This window comes from Capricornis sumatraensis, chromosome 15, assembly GCF_032405125.1.
Source record: "Capricornis sumatraensis isolate serow.1 chromosome 15, serow.2, whole genome shotgun sequence".
Classification (NCBI taxonomy): Eukaryota; Metazoa; Chordata; class Mammalia; order Artiodactyla; family Bovidae; genus Capricornis; species Capricornis sumatraensis.
In genome coordinates, this window is record NC_091083.1 from 73,233,843 (window position 1) to 73,258,539 (window position 24,697).

A 24,697-nucleotide genomic window follows, 5' to 3' on the forward strand; every position below is an offset into this window, starting at 1 on the left:
CGGGGGGGATGTTGGAGGTGGGATTAGGAAGTCCAAGCTGCCCCTAAGAGGGGACTTTCGAGCGCCTGATGCTTCACAAAGTCATTTCAGGTCATCTCGAAAATCCTGCAAGGGCGGGGGCGCTATCCCCATAAAGCAGAAAGCGGGGTCAGACGGGGGAAAGAATTTACCAAAGTCGCACAGCGAGCTAGGAGCAAAGCCAGGCAGGCTTAGGTCGGCTCGATTCCCAAATCCTGGCTTTTCCGCCGTTCCCGGGGCTGGGGTGGAGGCGGGCCAAGGGTATGGTCCCTCGGGGAGCGCTAGGGCGCCGGGCGGGGCGGGGCGGGCTGGAGCCCGGGGGCGGGGCCTGGAACTCGTGGGGCGGGGTGGACTGGGACCCGGGAGCCGGGCCTGGAGCTCGGGGGGCGGGGCGGGCTGGAGCTCGGGGGCGGGGCCTGAAGTTCGGCCCCGCCCCGGACACTGTAGGTGAAAGGGCGCCCTTGGGCGTGGGGACCGGGCGGGGCGGGCCTCCCTGGTGGGTGGAGTCTAGACGGATTGGGACCTGCAGAGGCCTCCCTTAGCTCGTGGAAGGGGCGGAACCGGGATCTCGCCCAGTCCTAGAGGAGCCGGAAGTGGCTAGGGAGTGCGGGGCCGGAAACACTTGACCTGCTAACCCTGTGCCCTCAGGTAGAAGCGGCGGCTCCGGGAGCCCGGAGTCCAGTGGGCAGCTCCCCAGGTAGGGCCCAACCAGGGCCGGAGATGAGATCCCCGTCCCCCGCCCCACCCGGCCCCGCCCATCTGCCCTGCCATCTGCCCTGCCATCTGCCCCTCATTCCTTCCCGATCCCGGGCCCGAGTCCCTCTCCAGATATGCGAAGGGAACTCCGGGGTGGTGAAGCCGGGCCTCACTTCTTCCCTCTCCCCGACTCAGCTTCTCCAGGGTCCCGGGACATCCAGAATGGGGCATCGGGAGAGAAGGAGATATAAAAACCTCTCTGGGGAAAAGTTTCACCACCACCCCCAGCTTCACCCCTCAGGCAGACTGTGTGACGCTAGGGAAAACACCCACCCTTTCTGGTACTGAGTGTCCTCAGTTGCAAGACAAGGTCTGACCCTTGCCCCGCCGGCCCTGAGACTGGGCAGGTCAGAGGCAGCAGCTGTGGAGGCAGCTAGGGATCCTGGGTGGAACTGTCTCTCTTGCACAGCTGGAGCAGGGCTGACCCTCCGACACCCTCTGGTCCTAGACAGAGCACTACTCACCACCATCCCTGAATCTGGGATCCCAGAAAGGCTGAGGGCTGACACCCAGGCAGCTTGTTCTGCTTTCCCTGTGGTGGGGATGTGTGCAGGCCTGGTGGGGTAGGGTGGCGTGTAGATGTTTGTGGACTCTGAGGCCTGGGCACCCTGGGAGGCCTGCCTGGAGCAAACAGCGAGGCCACCATTGTGCAGAGCCTTGAATGCCAAGTTCAGTCTGAACTGTTAACTCAGGGCAGGGGCCGTGTATTGGAGTCTGACCTGTCCTGCCCTCAGCACCAGCCTGAGTGAGTGAGGACTGTCACTATTCCAAAAACAATGCTGCAACTGATAGGTGGTGTGGGTGGGCGTTCAGTGCCTGTCACTGCTTTATACCAGTTATGTCATGAGTTACTCAGGCATCCCTGTGTTATTGCCATTTAGGAGGCTGCAGCTGAGGCTCAGAGAGATGAAGTGACTTGCCCAGGGTCACAGCTAGTAAGGGTCAGAGAGACAGTCTGCTGTCTTAACCACACTGCCTGCTGCCCCCCAGGATCTGGGCATTGGTCATAAAGCCTTGATCTAGGACAGCAGGAAAGAGGGCCAGATGAGCAGGAAATTGGGGAATAGGCTTCAGAGGCCTTGGGAGGGAGGGATAGCATGAGTCCTTAGAGGAATTCAGCTGACCAAGTTCCCAGGGGAAGGAGACATATTTGGTTTTAGACCTGTGAGTCTGGGGGTAAAGGAGAGTATAGGGGAGCTGAGCAGAGCTCTCCTCCATCCAGAGCAGACCAAGGAGGCAGAGTTGGTCCCGGAGACAGGAGGTGTCTTCAGGAATGGGTGCAGGTAGAGGGGAGGGAGCCCGGGGCTTGATTCACAAGACTCTCCTCCTCCCCTCCAAAATACTGAGCAGACAGAGGTGGGACATCCACTCGTGAGCAGGGGAGCAAGGAGAGGAATGAATTCTAGGCTCCCATGACATTAGAGCTGAGAAGGTCTGAGAAATCCAGGCCGAATTTCATAGAAGGGGAAACAGGCCAGCAAGTTACTTGCCGGACCACATCCCACGAGTGGATCAGAGGAGGACCCCGCTGCCCCCTCTGCCACTCAGCTTTCTCCTATCTCAGTAGCTCTCAGCTGGGGGCAGTTTTGTCCCCCAGGGGACATTTGGCAAAGTTTGGAGACAGTTTGATTGCTAGGAGGGAGGGTGCCACTTGGCATCTAGTGGGTAGACCAGGAATGCTGCTAAACGTCTTACAAGCCACCCACCAACACCACAACAAAGAATTATCCCAGCCCCAAACAGCAGTGGTGGTCAAGTTGAGAAAGCCAGGAGCAGGTGGAGCTGAGCCTGTCTCCTCCACCCTCTCCCCGCCCACCCACCACGGGCTCTTCTGCTCTGTGCAGGGCAGAACGTTGCCCCCACTCCTGGGGTGCCCCTCCCCTGCTTTTGCTCCTTTAAAACAATTTTTTTAATATACTTATTTATTTATTTTTGGCTGTGCTGGGTCTTCCTTGGCGTGAAGGCTTTCTCTGATTTTAAGTGGGCTCTACTCTTCATTGCGGTGCGTGGGCTTCTCATAGCGGTGGCTTCTCTCGTTGCAGTGCCCGGGCTCTAGGGTGCAAGTGCTGCTTTATATTCCTAGAAGCTTCTGGAGTCTTCTCTGCTTTTCCTGGGCTCAGTGATCTAAAGCCCTGCCCACCACATGTCTCTCTTTGTCAGTGGGTCTCCCATATTCGTACTGTAGTGTTAAGGATGGAGAAACCAAAGTGGGAGTTTTCACCTACCACACAGCAGGTGTGCCTTGCAGGTAAAAGATGTGTTCAATTTGAGTGACATTTTAGGGGTCCAAAGAGTTTCATTTTATCCCAATTTTTTACTTTAGCAATTCTCATGGGACCTTATGTTTGTGAAGCTCTCTGTTTCTAACTAGCTCCCAGGTGATTCTGGGCCCTGGAACAGCACATTTGGGATTTTGGTGAGGCATTACAGGGCTGTGTAGAGAGGGCGGCCCTCTTTGTAGATGACCGTGGCATGGTTTGGGGACCACGGAGGGGAAGGAACCGTGGTATGGAATCAGGAAACCAGGATATGAGTCATCACTCCCTCCCCCCATCTACAGCCTGCTAGCTTCATAGGGTTCAGATAAGTCACTTGACTTGTTTGATGGGTGATCTTGCATGACAGGTCTGCCTGGAGGATACAGGATCAGAAGGAAGTGCCCTGTGAAGGTGGGATGGTTTGGATCCTGGCAGTCAGAAGGGTATAGCCCACTGCCATTGGCCATCAGGGAAGGGGTGATGAGCTGAAGCTGGCGGGGCGGGCACCCGGCCAGTGTGGAGGTGGCTGTCATTACGGCCCTGGCTCTGCTCCGCAGCTGCTGCGGCCCCTGCCTCTGGCTGACCCAGCTCTGCCTGGTGTGAGAGCCGGAGGGACCAGTTTAGCTGGGAGAAGAAGGAACAGCTGTAATGGGCCAGGGGCCAGCCCAAAGCCTGAATGCGGGTCTGAGGAGTGGGGTCAGGGCTGAGAACTATGACTTAGAGACACTGAGATCAGGTCATGGCTATGAATGGGCTTCCCACATGTCCCAGGGAAACTGGGAAGAATTTGGGAGTTTGGGCTTTAAATTTTGTAGTTTGGGCCCAGCTGTGGGGGATGCCTTACTGCAAGCATCTGAGAACTGAGCAAAGGCTTGGGTACCAGGGTTACCTCCACCCTTGGTCCCCCACACATTAGCCACAATCCTTTTAACTCCTAGGACCAGGAGGCAGCAAGCAACCCATTTCTCAGATGGGAAAACTGAGGTCCCCTTCTCCCCTCTGCCTGGGACTGTCCCATGTGACCCATGGGGGCCTGGGCCTGATCTACCATGAGGCTGGCCCCTCACTGTACCCTAACGTGGGGTGCCTGCCCTCTCCCTGCCCCTACAGTCAAGCCATCCCAGGGGTTCACAGCAAGGGCTCAGCAGCCACCCAGGCCTGGGAGCAAATCCTGGCTCCTCTCCTGACGAGTGAGATCATGGACAAGTCACTCCGCCTCTCTGAGCCTCAGCTTGGCTTGTCTGTAAACAGGGATAATGACCTGCTCGGCCGGCCTGGCAGGTTGTCGTAAAGACGACAGGAGCTCTGCCACTGAGCACTGTGGTCACGATTATTCATGGCATTTAGAGGCTTGCAGCGCCCTGGATGGCCTTACCCGGTGCCCCAATTTGACCGAGTGAGCATCACACTTGGAGAAGGGAAGGAGCCCCACGGCCGGTTGGGATCAGAACCCACGTCTTCAGGCGCCCCTCCCAGCCCATCACGGCTGCCCATCTGCGGAGGCACTCCGAGGACCACCAGGACCACACGCCGGACGCTCAGGTAGGTCCCGGGGGGGTCAGGCTGCGGGGCCTTCCCCAGAAGTGGAGTGGGCGCAGCACCTCCACTTTTTCACTGGCACAGCCATGAACTACATGGGGCAGCTGGCGGAGACCGTGTTCGGCACGGTGAAGGGCCTGTACCGGGGCCTGAACCCAGCCACGCTGAGCGGGGGCATCGACGTGCTGGTGGTGAGGCAGGTGGACGGCTCCTTCCGATGCTCACCCTTCCACGTGCGCTTCGGCAAGCTGGGCGTCCTGCGCTCGCGGGAGAAGGTGGTGAGTGTTGGGCAGGAGAGGGGCCCCCCGGGGGTGGGGGGTGGCTTCTGGGAGCCAAAACAGGACCCAGACCTCCCTGGGGTGGCAATGCGTCCTCCAGGCAGGCTTCCCTTCTTTTGTATTTTCTTGGGGTTGGATCGGGGCTTTGGGTCCAGGAGGGTCCCTGTTTTCCCCTGCAAGCAGCATATCAGGGCAGGCTTCCATACTGGAGCCATCAGACCGGCTTCAGCTTCCTAAGACCTTACCTGTGTGTTCCTGGTAAGTCACTTCACTTGTGTGAATGGGTACATTCTCATCTCCCTGATGATGAACTCGGAGCTCACTGGGGAGAGGTGGGGGGAGTTACTCACAAGTTAGTTCCTTCCCCTTAGGAGACCGGCTCCGTCTTCCGAGTTCTGGTCTGTTGAGCCCAGACCCCCTTCACAATGGGATAACTTTCCCAAATCCTAATAGGAGAGTGTAACCTTTCGGAAGATGGTGTAGCTGACTGGTTAAGGGCTTCAGTTGTGGCCTCAGACTTTCTGAGTTCATAGCCTCACTTGGCTACTTCCCAGAAAATGACTCAACCCCTCTGAGCCTCATTTTCCTCATCTGTAAAGTGGGGATGATGATGGGAGCTATGGCCAGGGGTGGTTGTGAAGATTAAATGAGATGGTCTATATAACACACTCTAGAGAGTGCCCAGGAAAGGGTCGTTATTAACACTGTTCATGTCATGTGCAACTGTTCGGGTGCGCTCCTGGGTGTTGGGGACCACCAGTGACAAGATGGATCATGTTCTGGGACCTCCCTGGTGGTCCAGCAGTTTAAGACTCCATCCTTCCAGTACAGGGACATGGGTTCAATCCCTGGTCAGGGAACTAAGATCCCACATGCCACATGGGGTGGCCAAAAAGTTAAAAAAAAAAATCATCTTCTTGTGCTGATGGGCTGTGGGAGAGAGAGGAACACAGAAACCAAGGCATAAACAAGAATATTGAGATGGTGAGCAGAGACCCTCGGAGTGGGGATCAAGGGGCGCCCCAAGGTGGCGAGGGAAGAGAGAGAGCCAGAAAGTGCAGTGCAGTGGGGCAGCAGGCAGCCTGTGTCCCCAGGACCAGCCTGGAGGCCAGTGGACAGGAGGTGGGAGTGGAGGATGACAGCGGGGACTCCAGCCCCACCACGCCCCGTTACAGGTGGACATCGAGATCAACGGGGAGCCGGTGGACCTGCACATGAAGCTGGGGGACAGCGGGGAGGCCTTCTTCGTCCAGGAGCTGGAGAGTGATGAGGTGAGCGCGTCTTCACTGGTGACCCCTCTGGGCAGGGCCTGGGGTTTGGGGATGCTTTACCTCCATGAGGAACTTGGAGGCCAGCGAGTCACAAGGCCATGCGACCGCCGCCCCATCCAGCCTCCAGGCCTGTTTTCCCGCCCCCTCAGCCCTGCCCCTCCTTTGCTCCACAGGAGGACGTGCCTCCCCGCCTGTGCACGTCACCCATCCCTTGGGGAGGCCTGGCGGGGTTCCCTTCGGACTCCCAGCTGGGCACCACCAGCGAGCCAGACGCCAGCACCATGGGCATGGCCTCCAGCGGGCGGAAGAAGAAACGGCGCAGGAGGAAAACCAAGCGGAAGGAGGGCGCTGTGGCGGCCGATTCTAGTTCAGAGGAGCTGGAGGCGGGCACTGGGAGTGAGCCATCCCTGCTGGAAAAGCCAAGGCCGGAGCCCCCAGGGTATGTACGAGGCTGCGGGTGCGGGCACGCCACCTGGGGTTCAAGCTCAGTTTCCTCTGCCGACACTGTGTGACCCTGCTCAGGGTACCTGTCCTGTCAGTGACTGTTTATTTCCCTGTGGCCCCCTCAGCAGCATCCAGCCAGAAGGGGCGTCCTCAGCGGAGCCCAAAGACATCTACCCCTACTCTGACGGCGAGTGGCACCCCCAGGCCAGGTGAGCGTCCAGGTGGGCCACAGGCAGAGACTCAAAGCCAAGGTCTCAGAGGGGTCTCCTCGTACATTTTGCTGATGAGTAATGATACAAAACATATTTATTGCATTTACCAGCCTGTATATCTTTTGTGTAAAGTGTTGATATTCAACTGTCTTGCCCATTTTTTTTTTTTTAATTGCAGTAAAATACACATGGGACTTCCCTGGTGGTCTAGTAGTTAAGACTCCATACTTCCAAGGCTGGGGGCCTGGGTTTGATCCCTAATTGGGGAACTAGGATCCCACATGCTGCATGGTACAGCCAAAAAGTTGAAAAGAAAAAACAGTATTTATCATTTTAACCATATTAAATAATTTCCTGGTGGCTCAAGTGATAAAGAATCTGCCTGCAATGCAGGAGACCCGGATTCGATCCCTGGGTCAGGAAGATCCCCTGGAGAAGGGAATGGCTACCCACTCTAGTATTCTTGCCTGGAAAATCCCATGGACAGAAGAGCCTGGCAGACTAAAGTACATGGGGTCGGACACGACTGAGCAACTAACTCATCTTCAGCCATTTTAAGGGACACAATTCAGTGGCATTTCGTATACTCACGATATTGTAGAACCATCACCCCCCTCGAGTTCTAAAGCCTTTTCACACCCTTAATGGAACCCCTAAACCCATTAAGAAGTCACAGCCTGGGGCTTGCTGGTGCCCCAGTGGTTAAGACTCTATACATGCAATGCAGGGAGTGTGGGTTCAATCCCTGGTTGGGGAAGTAAGATCTCACATGGCACACAGCCCAAGAAAAAGAAGTCACAACTTTGCTCATTGTTGGTTTTTCTTTTTTTAAACTGGATTGCCTTCTTATTGTTGATTTACAGGAGTTCTTTATATATTTATATATTCTTTATATATTCCAGACCCAATACAGGTATAAACACATGTTACCAAAAAAAAAAAAAATGTTCCCAGGCTGGAGAGGGCGGCAGGGGGTGGCCGGCTGGCTTGGGGGCTCCTGAGTTCTTGCTTCCTGCAGCCTCTCACCGGGTGAGCTAACATCTCCCAAGAGTGATTCGGAGCTGGAACTGCGGACCCCCGAGCCCAGTCCCCTGAGAGTGGAGTCCCACGTGCAGTGGGCCTGGGGGAGGCTGCCGAAGGTGAGTCCCCTCTGTGTCAGCCCACCAGCCTTACCTCTTAGAGGCTCCATGGCCCCTGCAGGTCAGGACTGGAGTGACTGAGACTTGGCCCGCCTCCCTGAGACCTTGCAGGCTGTGGGAAGTAGGCCCTGCCCCGTCCCCATCGTCCCCTGTCTGTTTGATTGAAGGTCGGCAAAGCTGAGTGGCCCGAGTCCTCGGTGGTTGCTGATGCCAGCTCCAGGACAGCCTCTCCACCTCAGGGGGTGCCCAGCACCCCCTTTGCCTCTGTGATTGGCGTGGACCCTCCAGGACCCCCAACCCTGCAGAGAGGGGCTGGCACTGACCTTCTTCAGCCTGACACGGAGGCGCCCGCTCTGGCGGGTCCCCCTCTCTCTGCCCCTGAGAGGGAGGAAACCATGACTCAGAGTTCGGAGGACGCGGGGGCCTGTCCTCCATCCAAATCCTGGATCTGGGCTGCTTTGGAAGACCCTGCTCACACCCAGAAGCCAGAGGGGGTCTCCCAGAGGAAAGGTGAGTGATGGCCGGACCCCTCCCACTGCTTCCCTGGCCTCAGGTTATCCCCTGAGTGGACTCCGGGACTTCAGGCACATTTAAGCACCTACTGTGTGCACCGTGTCTGGCCCAGCCCTCCTTGTGGAACTCACAGTCCGTGGAGCAGACAGATGACACGGGCGTAAAGTGGGGAGAGTGTAAGGTGGTGCATACCAGACAGAATCGTTGGTTGGGACGGGGGCTGTTTAAATCATGGGCCTGGGGAAGGCCTCTCTGAGCGGGTGATGCCTGAGCTGAGACGTGGGCCATAAAGATCCAGCCAAGTAAGGACCAAGGGAAGTGAATTCTAGGCAGAGGAGACAACATGGTGATGAGGAGGGAGAGAGGTTTCGTGTCTAGGAACCGAGGCAGATGGTGTATCTTAAGTGATGCCAGGGAGAGTGTTAAGAGAGGAAATTGGCTCCTGAGCTGTCCACATGGGTAGTCACTGGCTACATCTGCCTATTTAAAATTAAAAGTAAAAGTGTTAGTTGCTCAGTCGTGTCCGACTCTTTGCAACCCCGTGGACTGTAGCCTGCCAGGCTTCTCTGTCCATGGGATTCTCCAGGCAAGAATACTGGAGTGGGAAACCCATTTCCTTCTCCAGGGGATCTTCCTGACCCAGGGACTGAACCGTGGCCTCCTGCACTGCAGGCAGATTCTTGACCGCCTGAGCCACCAGGGAATCCCCAAATTAAAATTAATTAAAATGAAGTAGCACCTGGAGGAGGACCTCCCTGGCGGTCCAGTGGTACAGACTCCCCACTTCTACTGCAGAGGGCAAGGACTCAGTTCCTGTTTGGGGAACTAAGATCTCATCACGCCACGTTTAAGTATGCCCCACGACCTCGTGTGGTCAGCAGCTACCATAGTGCACCACCAGACCTGGGACCTTCCCAGCCTTACAGACGGTTAACCCTGGACCAGACAGCGCCACCTTGTGGTGCTTGGGGGTAGGGGACGCAGAGTGCTCCCAAGAGTCCACCTTGCTGGGTTAGGCCGACAGATGCCCCCGCCTCTCCCGCCAGGTTCCCTGAAAAGAAGCCAGCACCTGGGCCCCAGTGACATCTACCTGGATGACCTGCCCTCCCTGGACTCTGAGAACGCAGCCCTTTACTTCCCCCAGAGGTGCCCGGGTTCTGGGCTCCAGGGTGTCTTGGGATCGAGGCCTGTGGGGCCAGGGGTCAGCTAGCGGGGTCCAGGCCCTCCTCCCAGCCGCCTCCTCCTATTCATGTCCCTGTTGGTCCTTTCGTCCCCAGCAACAGTGGGCTGGGGGCCGGGAAGCAGAGTGCACCAGACAGCCTGAAGCCCTTGGGGGACTGCAACCCCGAGCAGGAGCCAGAGCCCACTGCGGACACAACAGACACAGTGGCGCTGTCCCTCTGTGGGGGCCTGGCCGACAGCAGGGACGTCTCCGTGGGTATGCTCGGCAGTGGCCCCTGCCCTCCCTAGGACTGTCACTGAGCCCAGGGGACAAGAGAAGGGAGGGAAGACCCTCGAGGGTGGGCAGCGGAGGTGTGCATGAGGCTTTGTGGAGCCCACCCTCGGCCAGCAAGTGCTGGGCGTCCCCAGTACCCCGTGAAGCTGATGTTAAGTGACGCCGAGCTATGACTCCAGGACGGCCTGGGGTGGGACCGGCAGACTCCAGAGCCCTGGGGAGCCAGGAGCCCTGCTCTGGTCGAGCTGCAAGAGGCCCCAGGGGCAGAGATGGGGCAGCTGGGAGGGGTGGGGACAGGGGGGTCACACGGGACATTAGCCTCACCTCTCGCTCTCTGCCTCTGCGCCCAGAGAAGTTCAGCCAGCACCTGGTCTCCTACGAGGACCTCGCCCAAAACCCTGGCCTCCTGGACGACCCGAGCCTGGTGGTGAAGATCAACAAGCAGTGGGTACTGGGACTGGGCCGCTGGGTCGCCCCTGCCTCCACGGCCCTGACGCCCCATCTGTCTCTGCAGACATTATAACTGGGCTGTAGCTGCCCCCATGATCCTGTCCCTGCAAGCCTTTCAGAAAAACTTGCCCAAGGTAATGGTTGGAGCTCCCCCCGGATCTCCTGGGGGAAGGGGCCCCTTGGCAAGGAAAGGGAGGGTGGGCAGAGATGGGCCTGGGGCTGATGGACGGCAGGACCCACTCGGGGAGGAGAGACTCAGGCTCCCTGAAGCCTTGCCCCAGGCGGTGTGGGCAAAGCACCCCCCTTTCCCTGGCTTCCTGCCATGGATAAGTCCATTTGGAATGGATTTGGACTTCAGAGGAATTCCGGGCAAACCAGAGGCAACAGGGACGTGCCTTCAGCCGGAGCTTTTTGGACCTGAGAGACAGTCTTGGGAGGTGGAGGTCCCACCCCTCACCTTCCCCAGAGACCCTCTCCAGGCTGGGTTTGGGATCTTGCTTTATCAGCACACAGTTGTTGAGTACCTACTATGTGCCGGGCCCAGACCAGGGAGAGTCATGCCCTCATAGGGAGATATTTAACCAGAGACTCAGTCAAATGAGTATACAGTTCAACTGTGAGAAATGGGAAGGAGCGGTCTGGGGTGCTTTGAGAGCCTCCAGCAGGGATTTTGCTGACGTCTGAAGGGTGAGTAAACGAGGGTAGGGAGCAGCCTGTGCGGATGCTCAGAGGTGGAAGGCCCAGCCGCTGCAGCCCCTCCCAGAACCTCCACCCCGCACAGGGCTGACCTGCACCCAGCCCTTCTGCCCCTCGGGAGCCATCCAGGGCCCCGCCCTATCTGGCCCATCCTTATTAGCTTGCTTAGGCTTGCCCGAATGACCGGATGTTGACAGCGGGTGCCCCTCGTGGGTCCCGCTCAGCTCTGCCCTCTGGTTGGCTGTAGGTCTAAGCTGGGACCCCAGAGCCTGTGGGAAAGGAGAGGGTCTCCCCCGGCCCCCCGCTTGGCTCTCCTCACCTTCAGTTCAGTTCAGTTCAGTTCAGTCGCTCAGTTGTGTCTGACTCTTTGCGACTCCTCACCTTAACCCGGACAAACTTAGGAGAAGGACCAACTTAGGAGAAGCTCCACCAGCCCAAGTGGTGGGCACTAAGTCCCTTAAGTCGTGCCCAATTCTGCACAACCCCATGGACTATAACCCGCCAGGCTCCTCTGTCATGGGATTCTCCAGGCAAGAATAGTGGAGTGGATTGTCATGCCCTCCTCCAGGCGATCTCCCCGACCCAGGGAGAGATCGAACCCGCCTCTCTTACGTCTCCTGTATTGGCAGGCTGGTTCTTTACCACTAGCAGCACCTGGGAAGCCCCAGCCTCTTCCCTGCCCAGGTGGACACCCTGGCACTTGTCCTCCTGACTTGGGTCCTCCATTCTGTATTTGCAGGAAGCTGAGAAGTCTCCTAGGTGGGCCTGGGCTGAGCTATCCCTGGGATTACCTAGCACAAACGTAATCAGAGTTTTTCACAGGGTTGTGCTGTCCCCAGCAGACAATGATGGTCACGTGTGCAGAGAAGGAGGCCGCTCAGGGGATAGATCACTAACCTTAGGAATTACCCATGTTGGTCTTGGAGGTTAAGGGTGGTATTGACTAGAGACTGTTCCCGCCGCCACTTGGTGGCATTATGCAGGGAGAACCAGATCTTGAGAAACTCCCAAAGCACTGCCTTCAGCCACTAGAGTAGGGCTGATGGTAGTAGATCTTGACTCATGAGATCTGGAGGCCAGGCCAAGGCTGGGCTAGAGCTGGGGGATCAGCTCTAGCTGGGGTGGGGTGGAGGCAGGCAGAAGTGGCCTTTGTTCTCCCAACTTAGCTCCTAGAGTCATTGCTCACAATCCCAAGATGGGGGTGCGTAGGCTTCTTTAGCCTCCACATGTAGATAGCACCTTGCTTTAGGGTCAGCCCTAGACTCTGGGTTCATGGGGGTCCCCAGGGCAAGGTAAGGTGGGTTTGTGTGGGGCAGGAGAAAACGCCAGTGGCCTTCCTCTGCCCGCAGAGCACTGTGGACAAGCTGGAGAAGGAGAAGATGCCCCGGAAGGGAGGCCGGTGGTGGTTTTCCTGGCGACGCAGGGATTTCCCAGCCAAGGAGGTGGGTGATCATGGTCCCAGGGCGGGCCCCGGATGGGCAGCGGGCAGGAGTTCACTAGATGGATATTCCCCCCACAGTGCAGCGCCCAGAGGGAGAAAACCACAGTGCGGGAGCAGCGGGGGTAAGTCCGGTCTCGTGGCTGGGGCTCTGCAGCTGGAGCAGGAGCTGGGGAGGATGGCCGCGGGGGGCGGATGGAGCCAGCACCCCACCCCGGCCGTGGGTCTTTGTCATTCCGCAATCACCTCTACACCCCTTCTTTTTCCTGGGACATGTCCCCATTTCACAGATGGGAAAACCTACATACACCAAAGCCAGGAAGTGGCAGAGCTGGAAGGGGTACCTAGAAAACTGGCCCGGACAAGGGGCTACCTTATGAAGGAGTGGGGCATCCCCTCTCCCCCAGGGGCCGGCTGACCTTGCTTCCGTTTCTCATGTCTGAAGTGGCCCAGAGTGTCCAAGGCTGGGTGGGGGCATGGGGGCCGGTTATCGAGGATGGGCTGACTGCTCCCGCGGCAAGGTGGGATTGGCCAGGACAGAGTTCTCAGTTCACCGTCTCTGAAGCAGGTACCAGCATGCTGACCATGGAGAGCACCCTGGGGGCTAGGCGCCCTGCGTCTCCGCTCCGGCTCTGTGGAGTCGCCCTTTTGGGTTGAGACCCCCCTGGCCTGCGTCCTGCTGCCTGCCACCACCCCCTAAATTGGCGGCCCCTAGAGGGAGGGGTCCCTAGAGGGAGGGGCCCCTAGAGGGAGGGGCCCCTAGAGGGAGGGGCCCCTAGAGGGAGGGGCCCCTAGAGGGAGGGGCCCCTAGAGGGAGGGGCCCCTAGAGGTGCAGGGACATGCGGCAGGCTCCCTGTGACCTGGGTGAGGGGTGGGCGCTTACGGGAGGGAAAGCCTTGCCTGGGGGAAGTGGCTTGAGAGCTGGGCCGCCCGCAGGGAGAAGACAGAAGCCGTGAGCAGCGAGGACGACACCCTGGACAGCCCCGTCATCCTAGAGGCCCCCTCCCCGCCCCCCTCGCCCCCAGCCCACGCCCGTTCCTACAAGAAGTCCCTCCGCCTCTCCTCCAGTCAGATCGTAAGTGTGTGCAGGTGTGGGGGAGGCGGGGCTGCGAGAACTGTGTTCCCAGGGCCCTTAGGGCCCGACTGCAAAACAGCTTGTGTTCACCGAAGCCCAGAATCCATCCCCCAGTGTCTGCCACCTGCTGGCCCCTGCATACCTCCTCTGGGGACACCTGTCTGTGCCACTTCTTTACATGCCAGCCCCCTTTTTTTTTAGTTGAGTTTATTAGAGAAATATGAGAGGTAAAGACACCCCAAGTGACAGAAAACTCTGAAAATGTCCCTTTTCAAGCCAAATGGGGGTCTGGCCTTGACCTCCCCAACTGAGTGAAGTCGCTCAGTCGTGTCCGACTCTTTGTGACCCCATGGACTGTAGCCTACCAGGCTTCTCCCTCCATGGGATTCTCCAGGCAAGAGTACTGGAGTGGGTTGCCATTTCCTTCTCCAGGGGATCTTCCCGACCCAGGGATCGAACCCGGGTCTCCCGCATTCCCGGCAGACGCTTTACCCACCGAGCTACCAGGGAAGCCCAAAAGGACTTCCCACAAAAGGACAAGAAACTGGTGGGTTAGCAACACCATTCTCTGGCAGCCACCTCGCAGGGGCATCTCAGCCAGGACTGTTTCCCACCCCTGGACAAAGGCGGGGAGAAGACAAGCCCACTCTTTGGTGGACGCTCTGGCTAGAAAAGCCACCTCTTATGTATAGAATCTTAGAATATCTACCTGCAGGGGCTTCCCTGGTGGTGGTCCAGGGGTTAAGGCTTTGCATTTCCAATGCAGGAGGCACAGGTTTGATCCCTGGTAGTGGAACTAACATCCCACACACCCTGCAGCATGGCCAAAAGCAACTAAAAAAAACATGTCCCTATAGTGGGTTGGCTGGTTCTGGGTCTGCCTTTGGAAGCTACAGGAAATCGGACGCTGATGACAGCCTCTCAAAGACTCTGGCAACCCTAGGCCCCCACGTCGCACCCTCCAGTCACTGTGGCTCCTGTAACAAGAATGTTTTTTTCCCAAGTGTGACTCTGGCCAGGGAGGTGCCCAGCAGGGTCTGGCCAGCCTGGTACAGAGTAGCTGCTATCTGTGTGGTTCCCAGGGGCACACACCCAGCTTGGGGATCAGCCAGGTCACAAGCTGTGACCCTGATTCTTCTCTTTGGACCAAGGGCAGGGCTAAGCCTCTCTTTGGAGGGAGATGTCACAGGTACCCTAGCCTCAGGCAGAGGGCAGCCGGTGAAGATCCCCTCAGGGCCCGCTCCACGGACTGGGGTGTCTCCGCCCAGAGCAGTGTCGGCCCCGAGGCTGCCCTGAGAAACCTGGACGGGGGTCACGGGCCAGGCTTGGTCCATGAGCTTCATCTCAAAGCTCCCATGCCCGGCGCTGAATGGGCCTCACCAGCAGCGCCTCGAGTCCTCCTTGTGGCCACCTTCTGCCCACATGGCTGCCTCTGATGCACTCAGGAAGGGTCCTGAGTTGGGAGGAACAGGAGAAAGAGGCCTGTGGAGTGGCAAGACCACGGTGTGGGGGGGGTGGTAGAAGGACAGTGTCCGGCTGAGCCACGGCCCCCCTCCCCCTGTCCAACCCCAGCGGCGCCTGAACCTGCAAGAAGGTGCCAATGACGTGGTCTTCAGTGTGACCACCCAGTACCAGGGCACCTGCCGCTGCAGGGCCACCATCTACCTGTGGAAGTGGGACGACAAGGTGGTCATCTCTGACATCGATGGCACCATCACCAAGTGAGCCGGGGTCAGCCGTGGGCTGGGAGGGCCTGGGGACTCGCCTCCCTCTGTGCTAGGGGAGGGGGCAAGAGAGAGAGGGGCCCGCCCTCCCAGCAGGCTATTGGGGGGTGGAGGTGGGGGCCCACTGGGCCACACCCACTGAGCTGGAGGGCCACATGGGACTGTCTCCAAGTAACCAGGTACTTACTCTGTGGGTCTAGGTCGGACGCTCTGGGCCACATTCTGCCCCAACTGGGGAAAGACTGGACACATCAGGGCATCACCAGTCTCTACCACAAAATCCACCTGTGAGTGCCTGGGCTGGGCGGGGCCCCAGGGAGGGAGTGACGAGATGTCTGAGGCCATCCTGGCCTCCAGCCCAGGAAGCCAGGCTTGGGGACCCAGGGCAAAGGAGGAGCCCGGGGCAGGTCCCTGGAGTGGGGAGACCTGCTGGCCCTCAGCTCTGTGAAAGGCTTATCTCGTGGGGCCGGGGTCGGGGCCTGAGTCTACCTGCTGGCCTTCCTGCCAGTCCGTAGATGAAGCCTACAGACTGGCCCAAGTCCTCGCCTCAGGCCTGGGTCCGCCTGGGCCTTGGGACTCCGTGCATGTGCCTTCTCCCTCCCGGGCCTGGCTCAGCTGCCATCCTAAGCCCCTCCCGGCAGAGGTGCCAGGGTTGCTCTTAAGCTGATCGAAGCCACAAAGATGAGGTGGGTTGGGACAGTCTTTTGATTCCGCGTCTCACCCCCAGAAATGGGTACAAGTTCCTGTACTGTTCGGCACGGGCCATCGGCATGGCTAACCTCACCAAGGGGTACCTGCAGTGGGTGAGCGAGGGGGGCTGCGGCCTCCCTAAGGGCCCCATCTTGCTGTCTCCCAGCAGCCTCTTCTCTGCCCTGCACAGGTAATTGCCCTGCAGGACGCAAGCCCACTGCTGGTGTGGGGCGGGGCGGGGTGGGGAGGTATGCAGGCCCACCGCCAGCCCGGGCCCGGCTGGGTCAGCGTCAGGCCTCGCTCCGGCATCCGCTGGGTCAGACCCTGCAGCCGTCCCCTGACCCTGCTCATCCGGTCGCGTGCTAACCCCCTCCCTGCCCACGGCCCCGGCTGCCACAGGGAGGTGATAGAGAGGAAGCCGGAGGTGTTCAAAATCGCCTGCCTGAGTGACGTCCAGCAGCTCTTTCTGCCCCAGGAACAGCCCTTCTATGCTGCCTTTGGGAACAGGCCCAATGTGAGTGTCCCCTCCTTGGGGAGCAGGGGGCACTGAGCTACTGGCTCCACCCCTCCCGGCCCCCTGACCCCCTGACCCCTCCTCATCCCTTGTAGGATGTCACTGCCTACCAGCAGGTCGGCCTGCCTGCCTGCCGTATCTTCACGGTCAACCCCCGGGGAGAGCTTAGCCAAGAGCTGATAAAGAACCACAAGTCCACGTGAGGCCCTGCCACGTGCCCCCATGCCCCAGCCCTCTCCCCAGGGCCCAGTGCCACCTACCTACCTGCCCCTGGGGACCACCCCCCATCCCCCCCAGCCCCAGGCCCAGGGATCCCAGGCAGAACACAGGGTCTCCACCTGTTGTGATGGAGACCTACATCTCTGCCCGCAGGTACGAGCGGCTTAGCGAGGTGGTCGAGCTCCTCTTCCCGCCTGTGGCCCGCGGCCCCAGCACTGACCTGGCCCACCCTGAATACAGCAACTTCTGCTACTGGCGGGAGCCGCTGGCCCCCGTGGACCTCAGTGCCTTGGCCTGAGCCTGCCTCTGGCTGCCCACCAACCATGGCCAAGCCCAGAGCTGACTGTGTCCCAGGGAGTGGGGCTCGGAAAGCTGGGTGCCCACTTGGCCAACCTGCTGAAGGGGAGGAGAGGGGCTGCGAGCTGGCCATGGCCTCTCCTGTCCCTGGGTCTTGGCCAGCTGAGCTACGGTCAGGGGGCAAGGGGGTCACTGCTCCAGGCCTCCGCATGGCCCTGCCCTGTAGCCAGGAAATGATTGGGTCCTTGCGGGGATTCTCTACACCCTTGATGTCTCTTTCCTTCTCACCCGGGACCCGGGTTCAACTCCTGACAGGACAGAGATGAGAGAGAGGCCCCTCTGAGGCTTGAGGCCTGTACACCCAGGAGAGGAGCCAACCATCCAGGGAAGAAATTGTCTTCCAGCCCTCTCTGGGGAGCCTGCACTGTGCCCTCTGAAGCCAGATCCTCTGTAGCCCTGGCCCCTTCCCACAGCTCTGGAGCCAGCCAGACATCACTGCGGTCCCTTGCTGGTGCCCTGGTGTCTCAGCCCATCCTGACCCCAGAGGCACTAGGACCGCCCCCAGATGCCACACACCCGGCCCCTCCCCACACCTCCAGAGGACACAGCCCTAGATTCTGCCGGGGCAGGCAGAGGATGACCTGCCTGGCCCGCTCCCCCCACAGCCCTTGCTGGTCATTTCGCCATCCACACAGCTGCGGTATGAGTTTGTCCGAGGGGCTGTGGGAAGCAGGGCTGACACCCCACTGCTGCCATCCCTCCCACCGCCTTTGGGGAAGAAAGGACCTTTAGATGGGCTAAAAGCTTTAATCCAGGCTTGCCCTACCCACCCCCAGACCAGCACCAAAGTGGAGGGCCGAACACCAAATGTCAGGAAGGCAGAAGGTGGGGCTGCGAGCTAACACGGGGGCACCCAGGCCCCTGCGGGGGACCGAGGCCAGAAGCCTCAGCAGGGATGGGTCTCCACGGGGTGTGTGAGCCAGACAAGCGCTTGTGTTCTCATGTTGTCATACCTGAATTTCTCACCCCGTTGTGAACATCCGCACAGGGCTGGGGTTTTCCAAGGATGTCGGAAACTAGGCCTGGAGCCCTTGCTCTCCAGCCGTGGCCTCCTGCCCAGGGTCTGGCCTCATTTGGGCCATGACGTCCATGAGGGCTGCCCTCTGGAGGGAGGCTCTAACCTGGGGCGGGGGGTGGATTTTCCCCCAAATGGAAAGCAGGGGACCAAGCGGGGACCAGAGTACCCTGGAAACATCTTTGGGGAAGGGAAGGCAAAAAAGGATAAATTACAGTGGGAGGGGCCTCCAAACATCCTTTCCGCCAGGAAAACACAGCTGCCTAAGTCCTCACCTTGGGGGAGGATCAGAAGGAATAAAGAGTGCTCTCGCCGAGTCCTTGTGTTTCCATTCTGTCCTGAAGGAGCCAGGGGGCGGGCGGTGGAAACCTCTAGTCCTCGGTTCAGAAACAGTATCCATGAAGCTGCCAGGTAGGAGGACCGTGCCAACGGGCACCGCCTTCCTGAAGAAACTGAGCCCAGATGGCCGAGAAGAGAAGCCAAAGGGACAGGGTGGCCAGAAGCCTCCGCAAGCCTGGAGCTGTCGTCTCTGAGCCAAGGGAGCCGCAGAGACCGTGGTCTGAGTAGGGACCTGGAGGTCTGTGCGCAGCTGTCGGCCGGGGCATCTGCAGAACACTTTGCAGACTAGATGCTGAGGTCTCTTAGAGCCATCCCGGCCTCAAGGCATGAAGTACCAGACTTGACCGTGATCCCAAATCGTTCAGCTGGTGTAACACCTAGGGTGGGTTTTGGTATCTGGACAGTCAGGTGAAGCTGGACCAAGACTGTTCCTTCAAACCCTTCCGAAATGGCATCCACGCTGGCCAGGGGAGGCTGGGAGACACTGCTGGGCAAGGCTGGGCTCTGGTGTGGGGGTGGAAGTGGCGGGGAGGGTCTGCTCCCAGGGTTGGTGGGATCTGAGGGGGTTTGGGTCCCGACCAGCCCACCTAATTGGCCTGCCCTGGCCGCACCCGCTCAGCCAGCTGGGCACGGCAGGCCAGCAGGTCATCCCGGAGGCGGGCAATGTCCTTGGCGTGCTGGGCCAGTGTGCGATTCAGCTGGTCCACATGGTCCCACAGGCCCTCCCTGGGCCCCGACGACTCGGCTGGCAAGCTGTCCAGGCCCACAGCCAGTAGGCCCAGCCTCCTGCAGGCACCTTCCACTTGGGCCACCCTCTGATCGAAGTGTCCCACCGCGTGCCGGAGCTCCTGGGCCGTGTCCTGGCAGCGGCTCAGCCCGCCAGCCACCTCGGCCATGCTGGCCCTGAGCTGCTCCAGCTCCCCCCGCAGGCTCAGGACCTGCCTGTGATCGGCCTGAAGCCGTGAGCCTTGGCTGCTGACCTGCTCCTGGATGGCATGGACCTCGGCCTCCACCTTGCGTTCCCGCTCGTCCAGGGACGTGTTGGCGGCCAAGAAGGCATCGGAATACTGGCTGACGGAGTCGCTGAGGCCCGTGAGCGACTTGCTCACAGAGTTCAGGTTGACCTTGAGCAGGGTGATCTCGCCTTGGAGAGAGCTGCCCGTCGCTTCCGCCAGCTGCCCCTGGACCTCGGCCACGGTGCCATTGAGCTGCTGGAGCAGGACTGCGTGGCTGGCCACCTGGCGCAGGAGGGCCTCGCTCCGGCTCTGCCAGGCCTTCACCTCGGCCCCGAGCTTGTCCAGGACGGCAGAGGTGGTGCCGGGGGTACACAAGGTCTCCAGCGAAACCAGCCTCTGCTCCAGCACGGCCAGCTCCGTCTGCACGAGGGGCCGAGCCGGCCTGCCTGGAGGGGCGCGGTCATGGCTCGGCTCCCCAGCCAGCGTTACCAGGCGTTCCTCCAGCCTCTGCACACGCTCTTCCAGCGTGGTGTGGAAGCCGCGCGCGCCCCAGCCCCCTTCCTCCGTCCCCAGACAGCAGCCCTGGGCTCCACCCCCTGTCCCGTTGGCGGTCTCCACGCCCTCCAGCAGCCCATCGATGCCCCCCTCGAGCATGGCGGCAGACAGCCGCGTGAGGTCATCCCCATCGGGGGCGCCACGGCCCCGGTGGGCCTCGATCACGGCCTGCAGGTTCCTCTCGAGGCTGTCCACGCGGGCCCTGATGAAGGCCAGCTGCCCGCAGCAGCTGCCCCCGCCAGCCACACTCAGGCCCTGCAGCCGGGTACCCAGCTGTGAGAGTTCCCGGCGCAGGGCCAGCTCTCGGCCATCGAGGCTCTGGTGCAGCCTCTGGTTGGCCGCCTGGCCCTCCTCACACTGCTGACGCACCTCCTGCACGTGCAGGTCACACGTGCTCTGGACGCCCTGCAGCTTCTGCTCGAAGCCGTCCAGCAGGCTGCCCCAGAGCCGGTGCAGCCGTCGGTCCACATACTCATCCAGCAGCGCCAGGGAGGTGAGGGGGGACGGGGGTGCCTCCCGCAGCTGCTGCAGGTGAGCCTCGTGGCCGAGGGCCAGCCCGTGCACCTTGTCCAGCAGCTGCACCTTGGTCCGGAGTGTGTTGCTCACTTCGGTCACTTTGCTTAGGATCTCATCCAGGGGCGGGCTGAGCGGTTTTCCAGCTCTGTCTCGGGGGCTCACAAAGCCCTCAGGGATGACCCCAAAGCCCACAGGGGTGGCAGGAGCCCTGGGTCCACCAGTCATCCTACTGGGGTCGTCATGCCTGGCCACGAGGCCGCTGAGGGTACCATATGCTTGTGCCAGGCGCTGGACGTCACCCTCCAGGCGTTCCAGCCGTTCACCAAACAGCCCTGGGCCTTTCCTTCCTGGGAAAGAGGAGGCGAGAACCCCAGGAGTATCACTGGCCTGGCTCACTCAGCTTGTCCTATGGCCTAGACGCCGAGAGATTTTCTGTTCTTAGCTGACCTTGCTGGGCATGGCCCCCTCCCCAGCTGTGGCAGGGGGACTCTGGGGGGCTCGCCCTCACGCCCAGAGTGAGATGCACCCTTCCCAGCCCGGCTCGGGCTCCACTGGCCTGGGTCAGTCCCCAGAAGCCTGATCACCTTGGTGGGGGTCTCCGTGGGCAGACTCACCATGGGGGCTTGGGGCCACTCTGCTGGAAGGGAGGGGCCTGGGGCCCGAGCCCACCTGCCCCGAGGGACTCTGGGTCTCAGGCTCCGGCTGAGGTGGTGTGGCCCCGTGGTCCGTGAGGTGCTCGGGACAGCCTTCTCCAGCGAGGCCAGGGCAACAACGCCAGGCGAGGTCCGTCACCGTCTTGTAGCCCACCTTGTATCTGGGTCTGAGCACCGAGCGGTACCTGGGCCAGGGGCGGGAGAGGGCAGAGCACTGTGTCTGTGGGCAGGGGATCCTGCCCCCTGCTGGGACCCAGGGCCGCTCTCAAGACACTGGCAGAAGGGCTGGATGTCTCCCAGCTTCACTCCCCTGCCAGGATCTCCCCCTTGTCTGTGCTAACAAGGCAGCAGGCCTTTCAGAGGCTCCGAGATGCCTTAGGGAAGGGGCAGGTCAAAGCCCCACCCCACGCTGTTTTGCTGGGGCCAAAGACTAGTGGGAATTTAGCCCCCAGACTCCCCAGACCACTTGGAACCCCTCTGGCTCACCCTGCCATTGGAAATTCCAACTCCAGCTTTGGCAGCACCATGAAAACTTCTGACAAAACCCCTCTGGGTAGGTGAGAGGCAGGGCAGAGAAGCTGAGGCAGACAGCCTGACACTGCCTGGGGGCCACTCCCTACCTGGGGGGCCTCTTACTTCCTTCCCCTCCCCCCTGGTCTGCTCAGAGAATTCGGCTCTGGCCCCGGAGGCTGGCGGAAGGGCACCTCTGATGCTGAGCAAAGCAGAGAGGCCCAGGGATGCAGGGGAGTGCTCCCCATGGGGACTCTCTCCTGTTTACCCACTGATACACGGGAGCAAACAGGTCTGTTTTCAGACACACGTTTGAATATCTCCAAGTACAGACCTGTGTGTCACACCTGTGTGCAGCACGTCCTCGGCCCACCCATCTGGCTGAAGCCCCAGATCTTGGGCTCCCAGCCTCTTACCCTTGGCCTGCCTTCTCCACGGTCAGCACCACCTTCCCTGGGTCTGCCCAGGGGCCCCCTCTGGAATCGGCCATTGCCAGTGTGACTCTGCTCTCCTCTGTCCCCACTCCCCTCTGCCTTGTGCTGCTGCTCCGCTGGGACCCTCTGTGAGCTCCAGCCTGAGCCTGCCCTGTTCTCCGCCCATGTGAGCTCAGGGGAAGGCCCTTTGGAGTCCCAGGAGTAGAAGCCCTGGTGGAGCTGGCTGCTACCCTCCGCAGGCCTGGAGCCTGTGCCCTGGGATCCTGAGTGGGTGGGATGGGGGTGCACTCACGTGACTGTCCCAGGGCACTTGGGCCCCCAGCCACACTGCCGGTATTCAGCCTTTAGGTAGCTCTCTGCTCCCTCCTGTAGGACGCAGGTCACATTCCTGTGCACGATGTAGGCACAGAGGGCCCTGCAGGGGAAAAGGGCATCCTTGGAATACCTGGCCTGTGCCAGGCCCCCTGAGGCTGCTCCTCCTCCCCTCCCTCACTGCGGGCCTTAGCAAGAGACCAGACTCTCATCTCTCTGCCTCTTTTTTTTCCTGTTCCACTGAGCACCTTGGAGGATCGTAGTTCCCCAACCAGGGATCAAACCTGGGCCAGGGCAGTGAGAGCACCGAGTCCTAACCACTGGGCAACCAGGGAATTCCCTTCTGTGCCCCTCCTTGTTCCTGGGATCCAGGGCCCTGGTCTTGGGTCCAGCCCCACTGCTGGTTTCTCCGATCCCAGCCTCCCCATGGGATTGGTCACTGGGCTATGTAAGTACAATATTGAACCAGGCGCCCGGTGCAGCCACCCTCCTGGCCTGGGGAAGAGGCCCACCCTGGGTTTCCCATGCCACACTCCCCACCCCACTCCAATTCCTTCACTGGCTCTTTGCTCCTTATCATGGCACTGAAGCTTCTGAGGTCCCAATTTGGTGCCTTTGAGACCACACTTCGCACCTTTCCTCCCCTGACTGACTCCTGGGGAAATACATCCCACCTTGGAGTTTTCCCGCCCCTACCTTAGCTCCTGGTTCCCTGCTCTCAGATCACTTTTCGTACCACCTCCTCCAGGAAGCCGGCACTGATGCGTCCAGGCCTACCGAGTGTCAGCCATGGGCTGGCTGGCTCTGCTCCTCCTATAATATCGCTCAGACTCAGCGGGAACTCACATTCAGCTAGCCCCTAACTCACCTGAAACTACTCAAGACCAGACGCTGTGGCAGGGGAGGCCGCTGCCTGGCAGACGCCAACTACCTGCGGACTGGACCCCATAGAGCTCTGGAGCCACAGCGCAGCCCCAGGACCCAGGGGCCCCCTGACCAGCTCTGCGGCCCAGCCACATGGGGGCTCCTCAAGGGCTGCGCGGGTCCAGGCTGACCGCGGGAGGGGGCGAGCCGCAGGGCGCACGGCTCCATCTCCTACCTGGCCGGGCAGCGGGAGAGAGGAGATGCCCCGGCGCGGGATGGGGGTGGCCCCGCGTGCTCCGCGCGCTCGGACCGTCCGCCCTCCCTCCGCTCCCTCCACCTGGTCCGCTGCTCCCGGAGTCTGCACACAGCGCAGCTGGAAAATGTTACTTCGCTGGAAAGGTTTCCGCGGGCACTGCCAGGACCCCAGCCGCCGCGCCAGGCCCCCTCGGCTTACTTTCCTTCACCAGCCCCGCAGCCCCCCGGAGCGTGGGGCGCCCGGCCGGGCGGGGGCTCGCCCTGGGGTGCCCGGCGCCCCCGCGCGCGCGGCCCGGGGCAGGTGGGAGCGCCGCCCGGGGCCCAGCCCTCCCGCTTCCCGCCCGCGGCGCGGCCCGCGCTTACTTGTGCGGCCCCGGGCGCAGCCGCGGGCGCCATCCCGTCGTGTAGAGGCTGTAGCGGGAAGCACCCGGCGGCGCGGGCCGCGTGAGGAGCGGGGTGCCCTTGGCCTGCGCCCCTGAGAGCAGCGCCGCCACTGCGCACAGCCAGACCGGCAGGCGGCGGCGGCCCATCGCGGCCCCCGGGGTCTCCACCTGGCCCCGCGCGAGGCCCCCGCCGGGTGTCCGCCCGCCGCCCAGCCGCTCGCCCGTCCGGGTCTCGCCGCCGGTCGCGGCCCCCGGAGCTCGCTGGCCCGGGCGCCTGGCGCTTCGAGGCGGCTGCGTCCCGCCGAGTGGCCGGCGCTGCTCGCGCCTGGGGCCGCCGAGGGGAGGCGGGAGGCGGGCTCTGTGCGGATTAGCATAAACTTGGGGCCGCGTCGCTCTCCTCCGCCGGCCCCCTCTCCGCCGCCAGCCCCCCGCCCCAGCTCCCGGCTGACGCCCGCGAGCGAGAGGTTAAGCAGGGAGCAGCCCCGCGGTGGCAGGGGCGCAGGTCGTCGACGCCCAGGGGAAACCCCCCCAAACACACCCATCTGCCACCGTCGTCGTCCGCGTGCACCCGGTGGCGGTGAGAAGTCGAGCCAGACCCCTGGGACCGGCCTGGGCACGGGGCTAAAAGCCGTCCACCCGCGGAACACACTCGTCTTCAAAGCCCGTGCGCGCCCTTCAAAGCCAGGGCTCTAAAGCCGAGATGACCGTGTTTGGGAACGCGCCAGCAACACCTCTGTAGCCACCTCCTTGGAATACGCCCCAGATTGTCCCTGTTCGCTTTCTCTGCCTCCCTGAAGCCTCATTGTCCCGAGGTGCCCAGGACATCTGATATCTCTGCCGACCCCTCCCCAGGCATCT

The 24,697-nt window shown here is 60.9% G+C and overlaps 2 protein-coding genes across 4 annotated transcripts; one reads left to right on the forward strand and one right to left on the reverse strand.

Annotated features, from left to right (window-relative positions):
* The first annotated feature begins 610 nt into the window (after nucleotides 1-610).
* On the forward strand, nucleotides 611-18,362 carry LPIN3 (lipin 3). Of its 3 annotated transcripts, none has more exons than XM_068986743.1 (21): nucleotides 611-715; nucleotides 4,380-4,574; nucleotides 4,656-4,849; nucleotides 6,025-6,120; nucleotides 6,294-6,559; nucleotides 6,690-6,773; nucleotides 7,795-7,915; nucleotides 8,083-8,425; nucleotides 9,475-9,574; nucleotides 9,706-9,866; nucleotides 10,235-10,328; nucleotides 10,399-10,468; nucleotides 12,380-12,472; nucleotides 12,550-12,593; nucleotides 13,405-13,543; nucleotides 15,116-15,264; nucleotides 15,468-15,554; nucleotides 15,995-16,147; nucleotides 16,357-16,471; nucleotides 16,567-16,670; nucleotides 16,844-18,362. In XM_068986743.1, the coding sequence occupies exons 3-21, from the start codon at nucleotides 4,658-4,660 to the stop codon at nucleotides 16,986-16,988; spliced, it is 2,556 nt and encodes an 851-aa protein (XP_068842844.1). In that variant the 5' UTR covers nucleotides 611-715; nucleotides 4,380-4,574; nucleotides 4,656-4,657; the 3' UTR covers nucleotides 16,989-18,362. The 3 variants fall into 3 exon arrangements, with proteins under 3 accessions (XP_068842844.1, XP_068842846.1, XP_068842845.1); XM_068986745.1 differs by having other exon boundaries at nucleotides 9,712-9,866; XM_068986744.1 differs by having other exon boundaries at nucleotides 6,693-6,773.
* Nucleotides 18,363-18,988: 626 nt separating this feature from the next.
* EMILIN3 (elastin microfibril interfacer 3) lies at nucleotides 18,989-23,986 on the reverse strand. The gene is made up of 4 exons (XM_068986654.1): nucleotides 23,820-23,986; nucleotides 22,318-22,440; nucleotides 21,043-21,266; nucleotides 18,989-20,775 (listed from the first exon to the last, which is right to left on the reverse strand). The coding sequence occupies exons 1-4, from the start codon at nucleotides 23,984-23,986 to the stop codon at nucleotides 18,989-18,991; spliced, it is 2,301 nt and encodes a 766-aa protein (XP_068842755.1).
* Nucleotides 23,987-24,697: the final 711 nt, after the last annotated feature.